Below are 24,032 nucleotides of genomic sequence, written 5' to 3' on the forward strand. Positions count from 1 at the left end.
CAAAATTTATAATTCCATAGCCTGAGAATTATCTTTCCAAAAGAAAACTAGCTACTTAAGCTACTGTGGTCAGAAATACTGAGAGCCTCAAGCCATCAGTTTCAGAAAGGGTCCCTTACTTTCCATAGTTATAAATAAAAAGATCTCTGTCTACCAACAATGCAGGCTACTTGGGTGATGTTTGTGCTGGGGAGAGAGGAGAACTAGAAGAATTTTCATACAATCTTAAGCAGATTAAAACAACAAGACTCATGTACCTTTAATTAGCTCGTGTTCCCGCTGTTCTCTTCATTTAGAGGCTTTGGCTGAAGGAACACAGTGTAGCATTTATGTCTGAATGAAGCTGGGGTGACATTCTAAACACCCACCCCTTGTGAAACAAAACTTTGTGCTATTAGGAAGGAAGGTACATCTGTGTAACAGTATCATGAAAGAAGGGAAGAGGATCCAGATCCTTGAGGACATCCATAGCTATGATGCTGTTGTCGCTGCTGCTAGCTGCTGTTCGCTCAGCCCCCAACGCATGGAAACGCTGTGCACAATGGGATTGGACCATTGTGAGCTATAGGATTTTCACTGGCTAATTTTTTGGAAGCAGATCGAGGAGTCATTTTAATAAAAAATCTTGAAAAGTCAGAAACAAGATAATATACATCACGGGAACCATCTACTCAAAAGTCATCCTTCCGTAACAGGAGACTACTTCTGGCAAAACAAGGATGGTAACAGCTGTAAACAGTATGGCCTTTGTTGTGTGCTTGTTTTTGAAACCAAGTACTCTAGCTATGGAGCTCTGGTGATGCAGTGGTTAAGAGCTACAGTGAGCTACAGCTGCTAACCAAAAGCTCAGCAGTTCAAATCCACCAGCTGCTCCTTGGAAACCCTATGGAGCAGTTCTACTCTGTCCTACAGGGTCGCTATGAGTCAGCATCTACGGCAAGGGGTTACTCTAGCTACATTCCCCTTTCATTCACCCATTTACATACTGAAATTGCCATTGCTTAAATTTGTTTTTAGAGTTCCAAATTCTTGAACACTGTTAGCAAAGATTTCAGTGAACTAATCTGCAAGTTAACTTCAGGTTAAAATATAGTTTAGTATCCAAACCATATCAGCTGGGCCTCCCTTTAAAATGCAAGTCTCCCCGACCTTCATGTACTGTCCATGCAATGTCTGAATAATATCATGGTGCTTCTTTTAGCAGTTGTTCTTGGAAAAAGCTGAGATAGATAGGTGGGTGGCTGAATGGGTGGATGGGTGGATGGGTGGGTGGATGGGTGGGTGGGTAGATGTGTGGGTGGATGGGTAGATGGGTGGACAGACAGACAGATAGATAATCGATATAATTACAAAACAACACACAGTGAATGCTGAGTAGATGAACCAAATGCATATCAAGCCCCTGCCTACACCTAGTCTATTGGTGTGGCTGCCATGAGAATGCACCACACATTCCTCCAACTAAAAAAAAAAACCCAAACCTGTTGCCTTAGAGATGACTGCAACTCATAGTGACCCTATAGGACAGAGTAGAACTGCCCCATAGGGTTTCCAAGGAGCAGCTGATGGATTCACACCACCAACCTTTTGGTTTGAAGCCGAACTCTTAACCACTGCACCACCAGGGCTCCTTCCTCCAACTACAGGGGCATAATTGTCCAAGGGCACCGCCTCTGAAATCCATCACAAACTTTGCACCAAGGCCATGCCCCTCAGGGCTGCTTCATGCCAATGACTGAGTGGAGCACAGTTCTAAGACAGACCCTTCCTAGAAGACACAAGGGCCTATAACAGCCAAGTGGCTCCAGGCTCTGGATTTGCCCAGCCTCCCTTAGATAGCACAGCAGAGGCTTCCACCCCACCTTCCTTCCCTCTCTGCTTCACTCAGGATCAGACTTGCAATGAGTTTCTCCTCATTCTCTCTCATAGGCTTTTCCTCTAATAAAACCCTTGGATGTTTAATCCTGGAGTCCCTGGGTGGTGCAAATACTTGACTGCTAACCTAAAGGTTGGAGGTTCAAGTCCATCTAGAGGTACCTTGGAAAAAAGGCCTGGCATTCTACTTCTGAAAAATCAGCCATTGAAAACCCTATGGAGCACAGTCCTACTCTGACACACATGGGGTCACTCTAAGTAGGAAGAAACTCAATGACACCAGGTGAACTGGTCAGGTTTAATGCTATCTTACTCCTTGCTTCTCAGCGGACATAGGATACCATTAGTATGGGATTTTCCTCTAAATTTTAATTAAAAAGAAGAAAAAAGTCCCTTCTAATTCATCAAGAATAAATACATATTTGTATTGAATCTAAAGTATAATTATAACCATTACATAAAACAACTATAATGAATCATAAAGCAATTCCAAGACAGAGCCTATCTAATTTTTCCACTTAGCACAGTGCTTGACACACAATAAATGCACAGCTCATACTTGCTAAACTTGACCGAACTGAATAGAAATGAGTATATTTCAGATTTTTCTCACAACACCCATGCCAAGGGACATGATATAATAAAAATGGGTTTCAAAACTTAATACAGCTCTGAAATGTCAACAACGAACATTTCTCGAAAACGAGACTACAAATGATCTTTATTTAATTCCGTGTGCTTGCCTGTGTTTTCCAAATCTTCTACAACAAACACTTATTTTTATAGTTAAGAAACTTTAGTACAGTTAACACAAGAGACAAGACATCGACAAGCACAGTCGGTCCTGGGGCCCCATCCACTCACCTGGCACATAGATGTACACGTGCCTGCCTTTGACCTCGCTGTCTTCCGTCTCAGTGTGGTTGTAACAGCAAGTGTACAGTCCAGTGTGGGCTGCCGAGGCACCAGCCACTTCCAGCACTGTCACAAAAAGGCCACTGTTGTTTTCCTCATTTCGGATCTCTACGTTGGGGTTCTCGTCTACAGGTATGGGGTACTGCCAGTTCACTTCACTCTCCCCAAAGCATCTCAGAGAAAAGGACGAATTCAGCTGCACAACCTTTTCATTCTCATTGGGAAGGATGGAGGGTAATGAAAGCTGGCAGAGTATGAGGCCCAGCCCTGTAAAAGGAAACACGCTCTGAATAGGATGTGGCCAGAAGGGACGGTCTCGCCCAGAGAACGGAGGGGAACAACAGAGGCAGCTTATCTGAATGATGGCTGTTTCTACGCAAAAATCCATTAGCCTGGACACCCATGAAAGGCCCCCCATTATAACAGCCACGGCATCTGCTGAGAGAGGCAAATCCTCCAAAGGCCTCAATAGCCCCCCTAAACTCCCCCAAGTCACTCCTCTAGACGCTCAAATGGATAGAGGACATCATACTCCAATTCCATATTATAGACTCTTATGTGAAACCATAAACTATCCCAAGATGGCATAGGCTAAGCACATACGGTTGCTTTATTATCCATGTTGCCTGCAGAGGTTTCCCTCGGTGAAAAATGGGATGAGAACTGGGGCAGGCAGGTCGGCTGAACAAAGCACAAGGCAGACTTCCATTTCTTGCAACACTCTAGCAGGCCTTCTCGCTTTAATGAGTTCCAGAAACCAAAGCAAGGGTCATGTGGATTTTGATTCAAAAAATAAGAATTTTTTTTTTTTAATTTTTGAAAATAAATAAAACTTAGGGTGAAAACTCTAAGTTCATCTTAGAACTAAAAATTTCAGTCTAGCTTCCCCTGCCTATAAAATGGATGCGAGAGATATTATGGTTTACTTAACTATCGGTTAATGGTCTCTAGGGGCCTGAAGTGGGAATCACACCCAACTTCAGGATCTGACCACTGTCATTCCTGCCACTTGTTAAGATAGGGGCTGTAAGTGCAACTGGGTCACCCAGCACCCTGTAGATGGGGTATGTGTAGTTAGTGGAGTTTTGAATTACTAAATTATTGATCATGTTCAAACCCACCATATCCATACAGATAAGACCTAAAGACATTAATAGGTTAAGCTAACTCCTCAGACTAGAAAAGCATCGCTTTCATGCTGAACATCTGTAATGCACAAATATCTGGATGAAAACTAAGAAATTCCAAAAAATATTTACCTCCAATGGCATCCTGCTAGTGGGAAAGAGTTAATGAGATTCCCCCTGACTCAATCACTCTCCTATCAATTAGATTCCAAGGAAAGGGCGGCTCTGAGATTTTCAAACAATTTAAGCATCTTCCGTTTAAGACAGGTTATGATTTCCCGAGCTAGAACTTTCTATTATTTATTTCTTTTGAACATTCTTGAATTCATCTTATCCACCTCTACCGGAAACCCACATCCCAGGAAAAGGAAGAGAGTTGTGGGAGAATTTAGACTATTACTACTAATAACATTTCCGTGTTAGTAATGTACATATATTAAACTGCAACAGGAGGGCATTCTTGGGAAAACGGAATAGTGTAATACAGCAAAAGGAACTGAAAGTCTGTGGTCACTCTAGATCACTTTCTATAATTCTGTTTCTCTTCTCTCTTTTGAACTGTCTACACAGAGTACAGGTAATAACATACCTCGGAGCTCAGACCTAAGTGTCCCCCGGGGACAATGAACTTAGAGAAGACTGGGATTCATACCTGTGAGGAGACAGCCTAAGAAGAGGAGTGCTCGTTGGGGATTCCCCATAGTTCTGGAAAACTGAAAAAGTCAAACAGAATCAGTGTTAGCCAGTAAAACAACCAGGGAGCTTAACTCTCTTTGTGTTTTGCACTATGGGAAATGTTAACAGCATCATTTTTGTCAAAAATGTCCCCGTTTAAGATACCACGGTTAAAACAGTAAGATGCTTGGGAATGGATAAGGGTGATGGCTGAACAACACAATGAACATAGTTAATGTCACTGAACTGTACCTGTGAAGATTGTAGAAATGTCAAAAGTTTTGCTACCTATATATTTACCACAATTAAAAAAAACAACAAAAAAAAACCCCAGTAAGATGCCTAAGAAGAAAGAATCAGATCACCTGATGGAGCACCAAGTTCATGGCAGGAATCAGCTGAAGCTGAAAGCCCTTTGTGATTGCATGCGGCTTTCAAATTCTGAAAAGTCCATGTTTATTGTCTTGGAATGTGTCCAAGAATACAGGAGAACTGCTCCTTTTAGACCATTTAAATTATAAACGAGAAACACAAAGAAATAAACTTACGTATTTCCTCAACTTTCAAACTAAAGCTGTCTTCACTCAAAAAGGATTGTTACTTGTGTTTTGCTATACAAAGAGGCCACATCCTCTACAACCATTGAGAAAGTTGCTTGTGCTAGAACAAATATCTTATGTTTAAGGGCCATTCAGATCTAGAATTCTTCCCACTAACCAATGTCACTTAGAGGATGCCTTTGTGATATAGGTGGTGCCAACAGTTTGTGCTGGACTATTAACCCACCCAGTGGCACCACGGAAGAATGGCCTGGCAATCTGCTTCCATAAAAAAATCACAGCCAAGAAAACTCTATGGTGCAGTTCTACTCTATCATATGGGGTCACCATGAGTCAGAATTGACTCCACAACAATGGATTTGGTTTTGGGGCTTTTGGGATACAGCCCTGGTTATCGGAGGACATGCTGATTCACAGCCGAGCTAAATGAGGCGTGGAAAACCCAAGGCACAGGAATAAAAGGGGGAGCAATAAAGAAAGTGACGAGGGAGAGGAAATGGGAGAGAAAAGTGTGACAAAACTGTGTGTGGGGAGGGTGAAGTAGACAATAGGATAAAACGCAGCTTCTATGGAAACTGACAATACATTTTCTTCCCACAACAAAGTCTGAGGAATGAAGAAGAAGTGGCAAGAGAGATTGAAACTGAATCAAACACAATCGGAGAAAGAAGTGGGCAGGCAGGAAGGAAAGGAGTGGGAAAGGAAATTAAGGGAGAGAAAGAAATTAAAGAGAGGCCCATGTTGCCCATGGGGTGACAGGGTCTGTTCCAGTGAACTCTCTGAAGAGGTCCCTTTTCTTTCTCTTTCCATATTCATGCACACCTCCCACCCACCTCTCTTTACTTCCCCCTCCACTTCCCACATGAAATCCTTGATAAAGTGCTCAATGAAAAGCACAGTAAATGGGTTTGCAGATGTTGGGAACGTTGAGCATCCAAGGTTGGATTGAAGACCCCACACTGAGGAACCTTGGGAGGGCTGCAAGCTTTAAGATAACCCATAGTCACCATCTCAGCCTTGGCCTGGTCGGCACTGGGGCCCTCAGAAAGCCTCAATTCATGCAGCAGAGTGAGTTGACTCGACTTAATTTGTTGCGTCGCTGGCTTTGGAAACCAAGACTGTGTGTTATGGATTGAATTGTGCCCCCCAAAAAATACATGTTGTAAAACCTAACCCCAATACCCGTGGTTGTAAACCCATTTGGGAATGGGTTGTTTGTTATGCTAATGAAACAGAATTAGTGTAGGGCGGGTCTTAAGTCTTTTGAGATATAAAAAAGTATGGGGGAAGAAAGATGTCATGCCACATTAGATCTCCACGGAACCAAAGAACAGAGAAGCTGAAAATAGAGAAGGACCTTCCCCCAGAGACAACAGAGAAAGAAGGTCTTCCCCTGGAGCTGGTGCCCTGAATTCGGACTTCTAGCCTCCTAAACTGTGAGGAAATAAATTTCTGTTTGTTAAAGCCACCCACTTGTATTTCTGTTACAGCAGTGCTAAGCAATTAAGACACTGTGTATACACTATTCATGAGTAAACTGTTTTAAAAAAAGGAGACAGTCAATGTATGCTTGTGTTTAGTCCTAGTTTTGGTTTTTCCCCAATTTCTGTTGTTGTTGCTGTTGATGCTCCAGTTGATAAGAGCCTAAACGCCCTTTTTGGTGGTGCTTGATTATGGATTTTTGCTTTAAGGTGGTCTGTTGGCAGGAACCAGATTTCTGCCTCATTGAATTCCTTTAGGAAAATGGAAGGGGAAGAGAGATGGAATGCTGGTGGAGTGCTGGTAACAGGGGGCTTATTTTGGACAAAGAAGTGATATTCTCTTGTCTCCAAGAAAGAGAATGAGAAACCAATATTTACTGAGCCAAAGTGTAACGCAGGCATGCTCTGTGATATAGACATTATTTGATTTTAACGAGTGACAGCTGAGGCTCAGAGAGGTTTAGCAAATTACCCAAAGTCACACAGCTGATGGCACAGGCAGGATTCTAACATAAGGTCTGTGTGATGCAAAAGCCATGCTCTTTCCACTCCACCATATGGTCTCACTTAAGAGAAGGTCAATGTTTCAGCCTTGTCACTCCCCCACCCCCAACTATTTCCTAATGCAAATGGGAGCCTGCTTCCCCTCTCAGGCTCACCACAGTGCTGTGAACCCAAATGCAATTCACACAGGGCTGGCTGGCTGGTGGATTCTGAGGGTCCTGGCCTGTGCCCAGGGGACGCAGGGTTTCCATTCCAGAGCTGACCGGCTGGCCTGATTTACTGCAATTAGCAGTAAGGGCCATGTGTTTGTGCATATAAATATCAGCTTCCCACTGATAATCCACTTAGCCAACCTCAAAAGAGCCCTCCAGAGCCAGCCCAATGCCTCGCGTTTTATCACATTTATATCCTGTATTTCATTAGCAGGGCTTGCCAACCATGCATCTTTAAAGCATTCCCCAGCTTAAAAGAGGGGCTCGCTGCTTTTATAGCCCAGGCCTCGTCAGATTTCCTTCTGCGCGTCTAGATACGGTGGACCTGATGCCGGCGAGGATTATTTACCGACATACAAAGTGGGCAACGAAAACACAGCCTCCTCACAAGTGATAATGATGCGAATGCTTAGAATCAACATGTGTTTGCTGAAGATTTCAACTCCCTGCTCTGATAATAGGGGCTCCCTGGCTGGAAAGCCAGGAGTATTTGTGAAGCTTCATGTCATGACTCGTCTGTAACTCAGACAATATCCTCTCGAATAACTGCAAAGAGTTTGCCCCATGGGGAGGTAATGGGGAAACCACGGGAGAGAGGACAGCCTCTCTCCTACTGGCCCCGCAACAGGAATCGCCGGGAATAAACTCTCAGCCTCCATAAGCCACCCTATCCTGGAGCTCACCCAAAAGTCAGATGTGTGTCAGTGATTGGGGTTACAGATTCAGGGGGATGAGACACTGTGACAGCCAGCAAAGACAAATCACTCTGCGGGGGGGCACAATGGATTTCAGCAAAATCTTTTTTCCCGTAATGGTTGCACAACACGATGAACGTAATTAAGATCACTGTGTTGTACTTGGGGGAAAAAAATGTGGAAATGGCAAATGCTTTGTTATATATATTTTTACCAAAAATTTTTTTAAATCTTTTTTTAAAAAAAAATCATTATTATTTCTCTCATACCAACTCTATGCTGGACTGCAATCCCAATCCTCTATAATCACTATTCAAGAAGTATTTGCCACAAGTCAGAGAAACAGAAGGGGAAGAGAGAGTGCTTGTTATGTTCATCCTCAGGCAGGGGACTTGTGGTTGTCCCCCCATTCTCTTGTCCTCATTCCTTCTCTCAGAAGATATGATGGAAATCACATCGGACTAGGATCTAGCCCCAGGTCTGACACTTATACAATTCATCTCTCTGACCCTCAGTTTCTTCTTCTATAAATCTGGACTAATAATACCTTACTTGCTTGCTTGTCTTAAGGTTCCTGGCAGGTGCAAAGAGTTTGTGCTTGGCTACTAACCTAAGGTTGGCAGTTCAAATCCACCCAGCAATGCCAAGGAAGAAATGCCTGGCAACGTGTTTCCATAAAGATTACAGCCAAGAAAGTCCTATGGAGCAGTTCAGCTCTGAAACACATAGGGTCACCATGAGTCAGAATCGACTCAACAGCAACGGGTCTTGTTTTTGCTTGCTTGCCTTACTGGGTTATTGTTAGGAATAAATTATACTGCTTAATTTAAAGTGCTTTGGAAACTGTAGCTACTGATTTTAATATTGAAACATTTTCACAGAATCCCAGTAAAGGGAAGCTGAAGTACCAGCTCTGACATCCCTGGGAACGTGAGGCCCCAGAGGTCAAGCTACTTGCCCTGCATCTCCTGCCTAGGAGAGAGGTGGATCTGAACCCTGATTCCTGGCCCAGGCCAGCAGTCCACTCCTATGCCCTTGCCACCTCCAGCCTGGGGTTGGTGGTTCAGTGGTAGAATGCTCAACTTTCCTGCAGGAGACCCCAGTCTGATTCCTGGCCGATGCACTTCAAGTGAGCCACCGCCTCTCTGTCAGTAAGGCTCATGTGTTGCTATGATGCTGAACAGGCATCAGCAGAGCTTCCAGACTAAGATGGACTAGGAAGAAAGGCCGGGCAATCTACTTCCTAAAATTAGCCAGTGAAAACCCTATGGATCACAATGGTCTGATCTGCAACCAATCACAGGGATTACACAAGACCAGGCAGCATTTCCTTCCCTTGTGCATGGGGTCTCCAGGAGTCAGGAGGTGACTCCATGGCAGCTAATAACAACATCACACAGTGAAACAAATGTTTGCAATCACTAGTCTTCTTTCTCTTTAACTTGTTGCCATCTTGCCCTCTGCACACAAATGAAGAGCCACCGAGTGTGACTCTTTAACCAAAGACAACATGCTCTCCTCGAGAGTAAACAGAGCAAGCAAAGCCAGGGCCCTCTTTCCAGAAACAGTAAGCGCACAGCATTCTCAGAAAGTCAGAAAGCTAGCTTCCAGATCACCAACTGCACATGCATCTTGCTGCAAAGCTGTTGAAGATTGAATTTCACCCCACCCTGGCACGACTGGAAACCCTGGTACCATAGTGGTTAAGAGCTAGGCTGCTAACCAAAACGTAGGCATTTCGAATCTACCAGGCGCTCCTTGGAAACTCTATGGGGCAGTTCGACTCTGTCCTATAGGGTCGCTATGGGTTGGAATCGACTCAACGGCAACGGGTTTGGTTTGGTTTTCTGGCATGATTAAAGGCCACCAGAGATTCATAGCCCCAAAAGCCACTGATGACTTCAAGAGTCAGATTTCCGAGGTTCTTAATTTCAGCCCTCCTGAGTTAATTCTAACTGTGAAAATTACATAGCTTGTCTTTTCTCTGCTACAGAGAGAATGTTCTACTCAATCTCAAACCTTCTGCCCAGGCAATCCAAATGCAGGTCTACATAGGCCACATCGTCTTCCTATTTCCCCTAGAGGGTGTGTCTACCAGGATCTCTGCACCCAGCCAGGGCTTGTTCTGTTGTTTTGATCTCCCTGAGCTTCATCAGACATTCCAGGGGGTGGGGCTGGAGCATTTTGACTTGGGAGCATTTTATGGGACAATCTAAACTCATAAACCTTTCTCCCCTCTCTGCACCAGATATTTAACCACAGGAGACGAAAGTGACACTTCCTTTTGACTGTCATCCAACTTGTGTGACTCGGAAAGGGACAACCTTAAGAGTAGCAGCTTTGGCTTCGAAGTGACCAAGCCCTCCGCCCCCCCCCCCGCAACACACACACTAGGTTTCCTGGCACATAAAAAGAAATGCAAATACCCGCCTTCTTTCTGCAGAGCTCCGCTCTGAGAATCAGAAGTCAGCTCTGAGAATCTGAAGTGGTAAGAAAGCACTTTGGGCGTTATCTGAATGCAAAGGCTTAACAAGTAGGGCGAAAACTACACAAAAGTCGACAAAACACATGTTGTCCTTCCAGTGATTTTTGCAGCTTCATAAGAAAAGAAACGAGTCATCGTCTTTTACTTGGGACAACCCGGCGAAAAACGCATCCTCCCAACGCCACTACTACTTGGTTAGAACCTACGCGAAGCACATGCCCGCAGCGAATCGTTGCAGTTACTGAATGTGACCAGCAGATGGAAGTGTTGGTCCAAGGACGTGCACCTGGGGGTTCGCAGCAAGGCGTTTTGTGCTAAACCGTCCCAAATCTTAATTTCCAACCTCTTCCTTTCTTAGTTTATGCTTTTCGGTTTTGTGAGCTCATTTCAAAGCCTGCTGAGTAAGAATAGGAAAATGCTACTGAAAATGCCTAAATATCCTTGGGGCCTCAGGAAAATTCGATGAGGGAAAGCATTCTCCATGAGGAATCATCATCACTCCGAGCGGGTCCACCAAGGCATCCAGGTCTTCGGAGCCAGGAAAACAACGCAGTAACAGCTGCCATCCCAAGGCCGCAAAAGTGCAGCAGGAAAAGCCACTCGAGAGGAGGTGGGGTTGTTCAGGGTTTTGTCTCGCCACATCGAAGATTACACGCACTTGGGGTAGGGGGACAGGCGGATGCAGAGAGGAGGCCACCTGGACCGTGCTGCCCAATCTGTTCGCACGCCATTGTCAACCCTCATAAACCCACCCGGAGGGGGACGCGACGATCGCGTAGCCCGGGAACCGCAGGCTGATTGGAAGCGACTGTTCCCGTTGCACAATAATGCAGGGTCGTAAAACACACAAACAGCAACAGGCCGCCTGCGCGGCAGGGGAATTTGTGAAGGACTTGAAAACAAAAGTCGACAGCTATTCCCCCAAGAGCGTCCGGGATCCTCTTATCCTCCACCTTCCTCCTCTTCTTCCACATTTAATTATAATGACACCCCCATCCGCATCCCCATACCCTGGGACCTCAGCCCCCTCTCGCCCACCCAATTCCTCCTGGGGCCACACGGTGCCTGCAAGGCCTCTATCTGACGCCTCAAGAAGGGGAAAAGGTGACCCGGGTTATTCGTTCTGGCTCCCCCTTAGTCCTAGCGCGGCGCTCAGACGCGGAGGCGGTGGCGCAGACCGCCCGGGGTGGGCTGAAAGCTGACCGCGGTTCAGGAGCCCGCTAGAGGGCGCAGCAGCCCCGCGAATCTCACCCCGTTCGCTCGCTCGCTAGCCCGCCGCTCAAGCTCCGTCAGAGTCCCGGACAGCGCAGCCGGGGACCACCGCTGGCAAACCTTAGCCAGGGAGGTTCCGCCCAGGTACCGTCCGGCCTCGACACCGCCCGGCCCTGGACCCAGCCACACTCACACCAACACGGCGTGGGTCGCTCCCCCTGCCGCCGCCTCCACGCCTTCGGTGCCCGGTGTTAGTGGCGACGCCCGCTCCCGGTTCCGTGGCCCCGCGCCCCTGCCCGCTGCGTGCCTGGCCTCAGCGCTTCAGCGACGGTCCAGCCCCAGGCAAGACGCTCGGCGTTTGCATTGTTTTCGTCTAAGACCTGAGAGGGGGCCGGGCGGGGTGGAAGGAGAGGGGCCGGGCTCGCGGGGGAGGGGGTGCGGTTTAGGGTTACAGCCGAGCGTTAGCGCCTCCTATGGGCCCGAAAGACCCACGGCCGCAGCTGCGGCTCGCGGGGAAGCCAGAGGCCATCAGAGACTGTGCCCCCCTCGGCTTTTAAGAGCCCGCTCTCCATCCCTGGTGCCACTTTGCCCGACGCTCGCCTTTGCCGCGCTGCCCCGCGCCCGCCCGCGTCTCTCTCTTCTCCTTCACGGGGGCGAGGGGAGTCTGCGTTGGGAAACTGGGAAGGAAGCGCTTCAAGCCCTAGATCGCCTTTATCTTCTCTCTCTCCAACAATCTACTTTTCCGAACGTTCGCTGGCTCGGCGTTCACTGTAAAACAATAGGAAACGCCGCCGAGCCACTACAGCAAAAGACAAGCACCCGCAGAGCCAGACTAGAGAGCAATCGGCAGAAGCAGTTATCTCGGGACCTTGCGCCCAGTGTTCAGGGCAAGCCAACAAGACCCCCTCCCCGACGGCTGGTGCCACGCGCGGATCCTGCTAGGGACGCTAAGAGCCGAACCTTTCGGTCCCCGAGTAGGCTTTTAGCTTTTCCTCCAAAATCGTTACTTTCCCACCAGCGATAAGTAACCCGGTCGCAGCTCCCAGGAGGCCAGAGGGAGTCCCGCCCGCTAGGGTCTGCAGGAAGGCGCTGGTCACCACGTCCCCAGGACACGTCCGGGTGCGGCGCGCCGCCCACGTCCCGTCCCCAGGAGGCGCAAAACCCGCCCGCCTCGGCGCCAGACGCGTTTGCAGCTGGAAAGCCCGGCCCTACGCCCCTCCCCCTGTATCCCTCCTCAGCCCGCTCCCCGAGAGGAAAGCAGCCCCGGGCGGAGAGCCAGGAGCCCCGGTTTTGCATCGGATCCCTATCAGCCTAAGAGCTGGCGAAAGGGCCGAGTCACTGGAGGTCAACGGCAGGCGCATTCTCCGGGCCCCATTACCACCTCTTCCCCCCTCGCCACCACCACCCGACTCCAGGCCTAAAATATAGCTGCACTTGGGTCAAGCCAAAAACAGAACTGTGCAAGAGCCTCCAAGCAGGGACCGAACAGGGGAGTCAAAGTGAGGCTAGTCCAACCCCCCGCCCCCCCACCCCCGCCACCGCTGCCGCTCGTCGGGGAGCGAACTGTGGAAAGGAGGCGGCCGAGGGGGAGGGAGAAGGGGGAGGGGATGCAATGCAACAACGCCAGGGTACTGGTCGGCTAGATCGGAGAAGGTGTAAAAGCCAGACCGCGCGCCACAACGGGTGAGGTGCGCGCGCCCGGGTGCCCCTTCCTCCCCTCCAGCAGACTCCGGGGCTCGCTAGGCTCTAGGGTGTTGGTACGAACGCTGTGCGGCTGAGGACTGTTGTGCTCCGTTTGCCCTTGATGCCTCCAGTGCTCCAAAAAGCTGCCTAGTTCTGGTCGGGAGCGACCGCAACGAGGCGAGTCGGTCCAAAACGTTAAGCAATTCGGCCACGGCGCCAAAAAAGCTATTTCCCATACCGCCCAGCCCAGGGCTTTTCCAAGGAACTGGGTCCGGCGCGGAGCGACCTGGACTTGATAGGGACCATCCAAGCTCTCTCCCTAGCCTGCATTTGCCTCCCACCCTTGGAGAAGAAGTAAGTGGCAACTTCTTCCAGGCCCTCTTTCTGCAAATTCTTAAAGTCTTGGCGGGGCTGGGGACGCGAAATGTGGGACGCGCGTTCTGGCTGTTGGAGAGATGGACAGTGGACAGACAGCACTTTCTTCCCAGCTGAGACTCAGAACTAGGCCAGCTGGCAGCTTCCGCACATCTAGCTGGGCCTCCCGGGCTCCAGGTTCTCTCGGCCTTCCGGACGAGGGTCGGGTCACACTCCCTCTTTTGCTCCGAGGTGGCCAAGACTCTTTCTGCACAGAGCCGCTGAGCCCGGTTGTTTCGGAGCCAAGTGGACGCCGCCCGCTCCCCTGACGCTGCGGGAGAAGTTAATCTCACACGTAAAAGTCGATTTCCACGGGGATAGATGGCGGAGGAAGGAGGGGCGCTAGGCTCCGACGCCGGCGGGGAGGCAAGCGCAAAGAGGGTACTAAGAAAGGAGGCGACTGAAGAGTATGAAGCAGCGGAGGGCGCGCGCTGGCGGCGAGTGCCACGCTTCCGGCGCGGAGAGGAGCACAGGCGGCAGGGGGTGCGCTCCAGGGCTCCAGTGCCCCGAAGGAAGGGGAGAGGAGGGTTCGCCTCCCACCTTGCTGTCTTACCTGGAACCAAGTTTTTCCGCTCCGAGACGTCCCTAACTACCTTCCCCACCAGAAATTGGGTACTTTTCTGACGACCTCCCCTCTCCTTCCTGAGGCCAGGCGGCACCGGCCAGCAGCAAAGCCCCAGGCTTTGCAGAATCGGTTCCAATGGAGGAGGGAAGCGTGCAGGAACGGGTGGGGATGGGAGACCACCTCGCACAATAAGAGCCTCTGGGAGCGCAGCTCTAAATTCCTCAAATCCCAGTTGCTGGAATGCGAGGCGACGACGACTTCTTCACTCGAGGCCAAATGTGTTTGTCATTATTCCAGACCGCCGGTCCGCGCCGCCGCCGCTGCCGCCGCCGCCCCCGCAACCCGAGCGCACTGCGGGGCTTGAGCCCGCTCTCCCTCGCACCTCTTTGACCCGGCAAATGGCTGGGAAGCTCCTCAAACCCTCGCCCAATCCCGCGCCCCCTCTGCTTGTCTCGCAGCCGCCGCAGTTGTGCTGAGTCTGGACCCAGGTCGCTCCGGGCGCAGCGCCGTCCAGTAATTACGCGCGCTCGGCAGGCGCCATGTGCACCCGGCCAGCATCCCAGATCCGCCCTCCTGCAGCTGAGCCCTTCACGCCTCTCCCGCCCCGAAGCCCCATCAGCGCCTTTCGGCCTCTTCGCTTCCCTTCGTTCCCCAGCGAGCTCCACACCACGGGTTGCAGTGCTGTCCCGCCAAACCGCGGGCGAGGAATGAAAATATTCATTAGAAACCTGTCGGTTTCCAAGATGCATTGCCAAGAAGAGGGCAAAACATCTCTGCCCTCACCCCCAGGGTTACTTAGTGCTCGTCCCAGCATCCACGAAAACCACCCCAACCCCCCCAAAAAACCTCAAAAATGTAAGCCTAAACAATTTCTTTGACAGGTCATAGGATTGTTAGGAAAACACTACTTTTAAAAATAGGTCTGGAAAATGTGTTTTTTTTAAAATCCCCAGACTTTCTAACTCTATGGTTATCTTCTCCCCAAGTGAAGTTTATTCAGAATAAATTATTCTCTGGACGCACAACCAGAATTAAACTCCATTTTTCCCCCCAACGCACAAAGTTTGAGAGAAGTTACTTCACTTCTTCCAGCCCCAGTCTGATCAAGGGCTTCCCTTAGAAATAAAAATCATTTTTTCTTCTCTCTTACCTTCTCCTCCTATGTCAATCCACAATGAAAATCCTACTCATGGAGTAAAAAGTGTGTCCACGGCCTCCAGTCCTGTCCTGCAGTTCCTCCTCTGTTTCTCTCCCTCTAGCTCCAACTGTAATGGGCTCAAAAACCGCGTTTTGTAATTGATTCAATGTTATAGTCTATTCTTCTAAAACTAATCATTTGCTCTGAGTAAATAGCTGTCAGAAAATGAAGCCCCCCCCCACCCGCTCCTTGGCCTCTTCAAAATAAAAGTTTCCCTCGAACTCTTAGCGCTCTGACTGTCCCAGCCTCCAGACTGAGCCTTCGCTTTTGCTCTTAAGCAATCAAGGGGTCCAGCCCTAACCCCCCAGACTTCAACAACAACTTGGGGGGGGCGGGGAGAAGCCGACCAGATGGGGTGGGGGAGTGGAAGGGGGAGGTGTTGATGCTCTGCGGAGGAAGAGGTTTCGTGAAAATACAAACTACCCGTCATTTCCAGAATGAGTTTGCCTCCCCAATTGGGGTATGTTAACCTCCGCTGCTCTACCGTTACGTATTCTCTTGAAAAAGAAGAAAAGGAACACGTAAAAATGCAGTTTATGCTCAGAGAGAATATAAATCTGGAATCTAGAAATATCCCTTCTGGAGAAACTCCTGGTCCAACTAGAGATGGGGTCTCCAAGTGGTCGCGTCATTTTGAACCTGGTATCTTTTAGGAAAAGTGCCGTGTCATTGCTAATCCTTTAATGGGATTAGGCAAACTCTGGATTTCAAATATGACGACGATGTTTTTTAAAAGACTGGGTCTGAAAGGGGATAGAGAGAATCGACGGTCTGCATGAATTTGGCTAGTTCTCCGGCAGAATGACCTTTACTCCCATGGAGCCACTTATCTTGTCGTGCCTTTGTTTTCGGGGTTATCTGGGCGAGGTCACCCAGTCTTCTTTCTCGAATACACAAAGGCACACGCTTGGACATTTGGGAATCGTCCACAACAAGCCTGCCTCCTTTGCGTTCTGGGGGAGGGTGCATTTTGACCCCACCTGCGCCCCCTTACCTTCGTAGGTCAGACCCTACGAATGCCCTAGGGTTGAGAGCGGAGCCCCAAATCCTGCGCCCAAGGCTCTAGGCTAGAGACCGCGACGGGAGAGAACGATCCTGCTTGCGAGGGAAAGGGGGCGCTGACGCTCCAGGAACCAGGCCTAGGCTGAGTGGGGCTTCCGAGCGAGCGCGGGGGAGGGGAGCGCTTTCACCTCCCCGCTTTCTCTAATTTTGAATTCTTTTGTTGGGAGAGTAGGGGTAATCTTTATACCTCCCTCCCCCTATCAATACATACACCCTCAGAGTTGCCAGAGCAGCCAGGTTGAGACTGGCACTTTGGACAGCCATCACCTCCTCTCTGACTGGGAGAGTGGGCACAAGGTAGCAAGCAGGGAAGGGTGCTGAGTTTAACGGGGTCGGACTTTGGGGGTGTCAGGCTGGGAAAGAGGGCGCCTGGGGCTGGGCTGGGGGCTCCATTCCCTCGGCCCTTCAGCACGCCCGCCTCTCGTGCATCTTCAGCTCGGGTGACTGCACGGCCTGCTATTACTTCCACATGTTCCTTCAGGAAATCATTGAAGGCAAATATATGAACAGCCCCTTGTTCGGAATGCTAACAGGATACCGTAATGTTTGTAAATAATGAACGGAGAGTAACGAACCCCCCAAAAAATTCGGAGCGCGGAATAAAAGAAAAACGTGGGGGCTGACTGTCTTGCTGTTATTAAAGACATGTTGAGACCCGGGTTTTTATTCTAGGTGCCCAAGAGGGCAGGAGGTGAGTCCAGGAGCCTACCCAGGGAAGGTCGCTTTGCAGCCAGGAAACTGCTAGTCCAGCCGGCCGGGGTCTCCTACAAGCAGGGCCCCAGCGCTCCCCGCCCACAAATGGTAACTTCACAGTTCATTTCAGAGACGCTTAAAGGGGCCCGAAAAGCGGGCTGGGCGGGGGAGTCTTCTGGCCGTAACTCGTCGCCGAATTTAAAGCCTAGAGAAAGGATGAGCCAGCGAGCACCCAGTTGTCCTTCTGGTAGTAATTACCTGCCTAATTTGAATGATGCCTTTGTTATGATCATTAACAAACATTTGCTAAAGGTTTCCATGTGTGACATTCTTGACGGTTTAAAGGCCTGGGGGGCTGACTCCGGGGATAGCGCGCCGGTGGGGGGTGGCGCAGGGAAACAAATGGTTGGGGGCAGATTTCGCCTAGTCCGGACCGAACAAGACGGAGGGGTCAACATCTGCCTCCCCTGCAAAACCAAAATAAACCCAGTGGTCAGGAGCAACCTCGGGGCAGGAGGCCCTGGAACCCAGGCGGTTCGTTTCAGAAACCGAGTCCCGCTCCGCAGTCCCGCTCCTCCGCCCTTCCGACTGCTTATAGGCGGGTTTGAATCCAGCTATCCGCGCTACGCGCCTGGTCTGCGGCTTCGGGAGAGGTCGGTTCTGCGCTGGTCACTCAGCCCGGGTGTCGAGGGAGATGGGCAAGCTGGGCCGCCCTTTTCCCGTGTTGTTTTAAGATCCTCCCAGATTGCTCTCACTACGCCCGGGAGCCGGAACCTGCAAGAAGCGGCGCGCAAGCCGAGGCGGGCTACAGGGTCCTCTCTTCCCTTCCTCGGCTTTCGGCCAGTGCCGGGAAGGAGGGGAGGGAGAGGAACGCCGGCCTGGGCTGCTGGCAAAGGTCGCAGCCCGCGCCAGGATTTTCTCTTGCTTTTTTTCCTTGAGGGAGCATCAAGGGGTTAAGAATGAGGGTTTTCTCCGAAAACCGGGAGTTCGGCGACAGCAACCGGAGGAGAAGCAGGTCCACTCCCGAGATGAGCAGAGGGAAGTTTGGGAAGGGGTGTTGGAGGGCGCGCCGGGGCGGTTCTAGCTGCGGCCTCCCTCGGCTAGGCCCGCAGGCGACACGAAATGAGTTGCAACGGTAGGAAGAGACTTAGTAGCTGAGCCAACCTTCAAAAAGAGAGCCCTGCAAACTTTTTACAAACAAATGAAAAAGACCACTGAAAACAAAAACCTCTCCCTGCCCTGCCTCTGGGGCTCGCTCATCCAGCTCCTAGGAGCGTCCCACCTTTGGCTTTCTTGGGCGTTTCCCGAAGAGTTGGCTTTTTGTTTCTTCTCCTTTGCGCTGACAACCTACCCCCCCCCCAGCTCCGCCCCCAATTCTCCTTTCCTCGGAGATTTCAGGTTTGTTTTTTTTTTGTTTTTTTTGCTTTAGAAGACTTATGATTGTTGTTAGGTGCCCTGCAGTCAATTCTGACTTGTAGCGACTCCATGTGACACAGTAGAACTGTCCCATGGAGTTTTCTAGGCTGTAATCTTTACAGGAACAGACAGCCACGTCTTTATCCCGCGGAGCCGCTGGGTGGGTTCCAACCACCGACCTTTCAGTTAGCAGTCTAGTGCCTAACCTTGCCACCAGGGCTCCTTTATCAAAATCCTTGTTGTGAAATTGACATTTAAACAGACTTGTGTGTTGTTTTTTTTTTTTTTTTAAGAGTTAATTGGGGCTGGGGCAGGTTTCTGGCTTCACCATTTGAAAATGAAAGGCGGTTTGGTGGTTTGCAAAAGAAAACGCCACTAACTGCCCCTCCCTCCCCTCTTCAACTCTTGACTGCCGCGTGAAGAGCCACCTCCCTGGGCCCTTCTAAGGGACCTTGGCCAAGAATCTCTGAGGAGCTTGTGGATGTGGCAGACAGATGTGAGGGAACCCAAGGGGAGAGGGGAGAGGCTCTGCCCTTGCCTGGGGCCTGCCTCAGCTAAGGCTCCAAAGCTTGCTCTGTACCGCTTTGCACGCTCAGAATTCAGAGAGGCCCAAGTCAAGGAAAAGGAGGAGGAAGACATCTCCAAAAGGGTTCAGGCTGGCGGGTAATTTGGGATGGTAATTAACCTCTCTCTGGGATTCCTCACACACCTCCTCTCCTCCTTGGCTGCTGACTGGATCTGAAGGCGTAGCGCCTCTTCAGGGTCCCTGAGCCCCATCCCTTCTGCAGAGAGAAGCAGAAAGCAGTTTCCAGTGAAGAGAATCATGACCGGCAGCACCCTCTCTGAGGGGTTCCTAACACCGCAGCCTGCTAAGTGACCTAACTGAGGACCCAGGCTGTTAAACGTGTTTTAGGATTCAGCCCAGCGAGGGGGCCATACGGTACTCAGAGCCTGGGAAAGATGTGGTAGGACTGGACCTCCACTAGATCTGGATTTCTTTGATACGCTTTCCTGGCTTCCTCAATCTGGGGATATTTTTGTGCCTCCTGCTTCCCTCTCTCCTTAGGACTTAGTTTTCAGTTGCTTTTAATTTGAAAACTCATGTGAGGGGTGGGGGAGGGAATGACGAGGTGGGGAGGTCTGCTCTTTATTAGGGGCCTCAGCCAGCCAGCTTTCCAACACACAGCTGTGGCCGGGAGGGGATGGAGGCTGGCTCTGCTTAGGTCATCCTGACTGAAGAAAGGGCCTTGTCCTCTGGAAGTCCCAGGAGGACAACAGGGCCCAGTGATTAAAAAAAAAAAAGTTCTCAAATAGAAAGGCATTGGGAAGTATAAAGCTAGTAGAATTTGGGTTCCACTATTCCATTAATTATGTTGTTGTTGTTAGGTGCCATGGAGTCAATTTTTGACTCATAGTGACTCTATGTGACAGAGTAGAACTGCCTCATAGAGTTTTATAGGCTGTAATCTTTGCAGAAGCAGATCTCCAGGTCTTTTCTCCTACAGAGCTGTTGGAGGCGTTGGAACTGCCAACCTTTCGATTAGCAGCCAAGCACTTAACTGTTGGCCGCAGATGACAATAAATGTTTCACTAATTATAGTATATATAACATGTACATCATATTACGAACATAGTACAAGTGCTTGACTAGGAGACACATGCTATATTAGGGATATTATCTCATTTAATCCTCAAGACAACCCTGTGAGGTATGCATGATTACCCCCATTTAATGGATGGGGAAACAAAGTCAGAGAGGCTAGGTAATTTGCCTACAGCAGCGCCAGGATGGTGCCCAGATCTGCCTAACCATGTACTTCCATTTCCAGTTACTGGGTGATCTGATCAAGACAGATTATATCTCGGAGCCTCAGTTTCCTCATCTGTACAAGTGGGCATAATGTCTATAGTACTTCCCTGGAGTGTTGGAAGCTTAAATGAGATGATGTATATGAATTCAATGAAGGGCTAAATAAATTTTCTCATTATCTTTTCTTTGAGCTTTTCCACATGCAGAGGTTTTGTCATGCTCATCTGCAGTCCCCTGCTTCCCTTATGTTAACCCTCAGAGCTATGTGAAGGACAGCCTGCTTTTCTATTTCATACTGCTGATTAGAGGTATGGGGAGGTGGGAGATCCTGCTCCGCAGCTGCTACTCCCCAATGTCTCTGACCCTCTCAAAAAATGAAGTGTCTCTTCCATTCCCAGGTGCTCTAGGAGGTATGGGTGATGGTACAGACATGGCCAAGTCCAAGAACCACACCACGTACAACCAGTCCCGAAAGTGGCACAGAAATGGCATCAAGAAACCCTGATCACAAAGATATGAATCTCTTAAGGAGGTGGGCCCCAGCTTCCAAGAAGGGCCTGAAGAAGATGCAGGCCAGCAACGCCAAGGCCATGGATGCGTGGGGGGGGGGGCTCTCGTAAAGCCCAAGGAAGCCAAGCCTGGCTTCAACCGCAAGCTCAGATGACTCACCTGCATCGCCCTTCCTAAGCTTGGGAAGCATACTCAGGCCTGCATTGCCAAGGGTCTCAGGCTCTGCTGACATAAGGCCAAGGCCAAGGCTCAAAGTAAGGCTAAAGGTCCAGCCAAGGCTTTGACTCAGGTTTTGGCTCCAGGTCAGGCTCCCAAATGTGCCCAGACTCCCACAAAGGCTCCGAAGTAGAGTCCTCCATCTGAGGACAGAAGGACTAGTAGGACGCCCTGGGCTGCCATCTGCATGGGGATGGTATCCTCCTGTGCTCTATGTACAAACAAACCTGAGCCAGGAAAAAAAGAAAGAACCAAGGCAGAGGGAGGGTCCAGGAAGGTTTTGTTGTACCTAAGGTCGCCATGATTCAGCGACTAATAACAAAATACCCAAAGTGGGATAAAATCCAGATCCTTGTCCTAAGGATACTCAATACTCAGCTCTTAGTCTTCCACTCCCACCTGTTGCCATGCACTGGAGAGATTGAGGCAGGGCTCACTTTCAGGGACTGAACAATATGTATGGTTCCAGTGACAAAGGGCACTTACTGTCCTCCAATAATCATTTTTTCCTTCCTGGTATAAGGTCTTCATTTCACAGTCTCTCTTGCAACTAGATGTGGTCATGAGGAAAAGTTCTGGCCGATGGGTTGTAAGCAGGAGTTGTGGATACAACTGCCAAGAAGTGTCCTTAAAAATAAAAGGTACATCCTTCTTATTCTGGTCTTTTTGCTGGATGGAAAGCAGATGCATGACTGGAGCTTCTGCAGCCATCTTAGACTATGAGGCAAAGTTGAACATGGAAATTATGCACTGTGGTACAATAAAATAGAGGGTCTCTGATCCATGAAGCACCCAACAAACCCTGACAAATTGCCTCTTGCCTTCTTGAAAGTGAGAGAGAAATAAAATTCTATCTTGTTAAGTCATTTATTTTGAATTTTTCTGTTACTCGCAGCTAAACTTGATCCTAACTAATAAAGTCATAAAGGGCTTACTCATGCTAAGTACAAATATAACCACCCTTGCTCAAAATAAAAACTGTCTGAGGATAGAAGGATGAAAACACATACACAGCTGCCTGACATCTTCATTAAGCCTAGCAAGCCTGTATGTCTCCCTGCCTGCGTGTTCACATTTACAATTCCCCTGTGGGACTTTAAGTGTATGTGTGTGCTTTCCTACTCTCCATTCAGACATGCTGCTTGTTCAACTTAATTTGTCTTTGGACAGTCAGTGACACAAAAGGAAATCTGAGGGAGACAAAAGGAGGTACACATTAGTTCTCTTTTGCATATCCTTCTTCCTGTTTTATATTTTCATTCTTCGTCATATTCTTACCCTTGCCCTTCATTATATTCTTACTGTCTTCACACTCTGGCCTTCTCTCTTTGCTGCCCCCAGAACCAAAAACTGTTTACATTATCATTTGATTTTTAGTATGCTTTAAACAATATGCCTTCCGAAAGGCGAACTTTGTCCCCATATTTCAAGGTAGTAAAATGCCCTTGCTGATAAACCTGTCATGCCACAGGATTTAGGCCAACTTCCACCCAGCCCTTGGCAAAGAAATGCAGCCCCAAGAGACAAGGAAATGATGATTCCTGCCTGAGTCAGGAATTTGTTGAGTGATCTCTGGGCTTCTCTGCTCTCACAGCACTAATGTGGCTATAGATGCGCATGAGCCATCTGGGGGTTAATCTCAGCCTCTAACCTGGCTGTCAATGAGTCTTTAATCGCGTATTCTTTCTGCTTATAATTTGAGTGGAGAGTCACCTCACAGCCCCAATATAATAATCCAAATCAGCTCTCCTCCATGGCCCGTCTAGTCAGCATTCACCCCACCTTATTGTAACAGTCAGGTGACAAATGTTTGTTCAGCACATCTTGTGCCAGGCACTGTGCTAGACTCTGGGATACCATGGTTCACAAACAAACAAGGCCTCTGCACTACAGGGCTTAGCTTCTGGAGGGAGAGAAAGCAGGAAAACAAACCAGGCACTGAGGAAATGGTAGATGTGATAAGTGCTCTGCAGACACCCGGGTGCTGTGGGAAGCTATCACCGGGAAGCCTGAGCTGGTCAGCTACTAGAAGACTCTCTGAGGAGGTGATATTTAAGTCTGCCTATAACACTGAGGAAAGAAGCTGTATTCAGCTATTATTTTTAAGTCATTCAGAAAATCTAAGTCTTGGCACAAACTTGTTAAGTTCTGGACCACTAACTAAAAGGTTGGTGGTTCAAACCCACCCAGAGGCTCCACAGAAGTTAGTCCTGGTGATCTGTTTCTGAAAGGTCACAGTCTTAAAAACCTAAGGAGCAGTTCTACTCTGCAGGCATGGGGTCACCATGAGTCGGAATGGACTGGAGGGCAACTAACTACAACAGATCTTACAATAAGTGTATATTTTTGGCAATAACAAAAATAGTAATGCACACTCCCTCATTTCTGGGAAGTGTCGATTTTTAGTGTTTCAAACCAAAAAACCTATTTCTGTCGAATGATTCCGACTCATAGCGACCCTATAGGACAGAGTAGAACTGGCCCATAGGGTTTCCAAGGGGCTGCTGGTAGATTCGAACTGCCAATCTTTTGGTTAGCAGCCCAGCTCTTAACCACTGTGCCACCAGGGCTCCTTAGTGTCTCAAAGGAAATATAAATATCTAATGTTAAATCACAAAATGGTTGAACAAACTCAACTGAGAAATTGCTTTTGTTCAAAAGAGACAATTCAGTTCCCCTGGGATTGACTATCATGAAATTTGAATGTAACTGAGACTCATGATA

At 49.0% G+C, this 24,032-nt stretch overlaps 1 protein-coding gene across 2 annotated transcripts in view; it reads right to left on the reverse strand.

Moving 5' to 3' along the window:
• The window catches only part of PDGFRA (platelet derived growth factor receptor alpha), a 50,838-nt gene extending 34,954 nt beyond the window's left edge, over positions 1–15,884 (reverse strand). Inside the window, exons 1-3 of one of the 2 annotated variants that reach the window (XM_004382895.3) lie at positions 15,554–15,701; positions 4,570–4,630; positions 2,740–3,057 (exon numbers count right to left, since the gene is read on the reverse strand). In XM_004382895.3, the coding sequence (XP_004382952.1) occupies positions 2,740–3,057; positions 4,570–4,618 (367 nt within the window). In that variant the 5' untranslated portion in view covers positions 4,619–4,630; positions 15,554–15,701. Of the gene's footprint in view, positions 1–2,739; positions 3,058–4,569; positions 4,631–15,553 lie in introns of both variants that reach the window. The other variant, XM_023737338.1, reaches the window with a different exon arrangement.
• Between the last annotated feature and the right edge of the window lie 8,148 nt (positions 15,885–24,032).

Source organism: Trichechus manatus, unplaced genomic scaffold (genome assembly GCF_000243295.1).
Source record: "Trichechus manatus latirostris isolate Lorelei unplaced genomic scaffold, TriManLat1.0 scaffold00101, whole genome shotgun sequence".
NCBI lineage: Eukaryota > Metazoa > Chordata > Mammalia > Sirenia > Trichechidae > Trichechus > Trichechus manatus.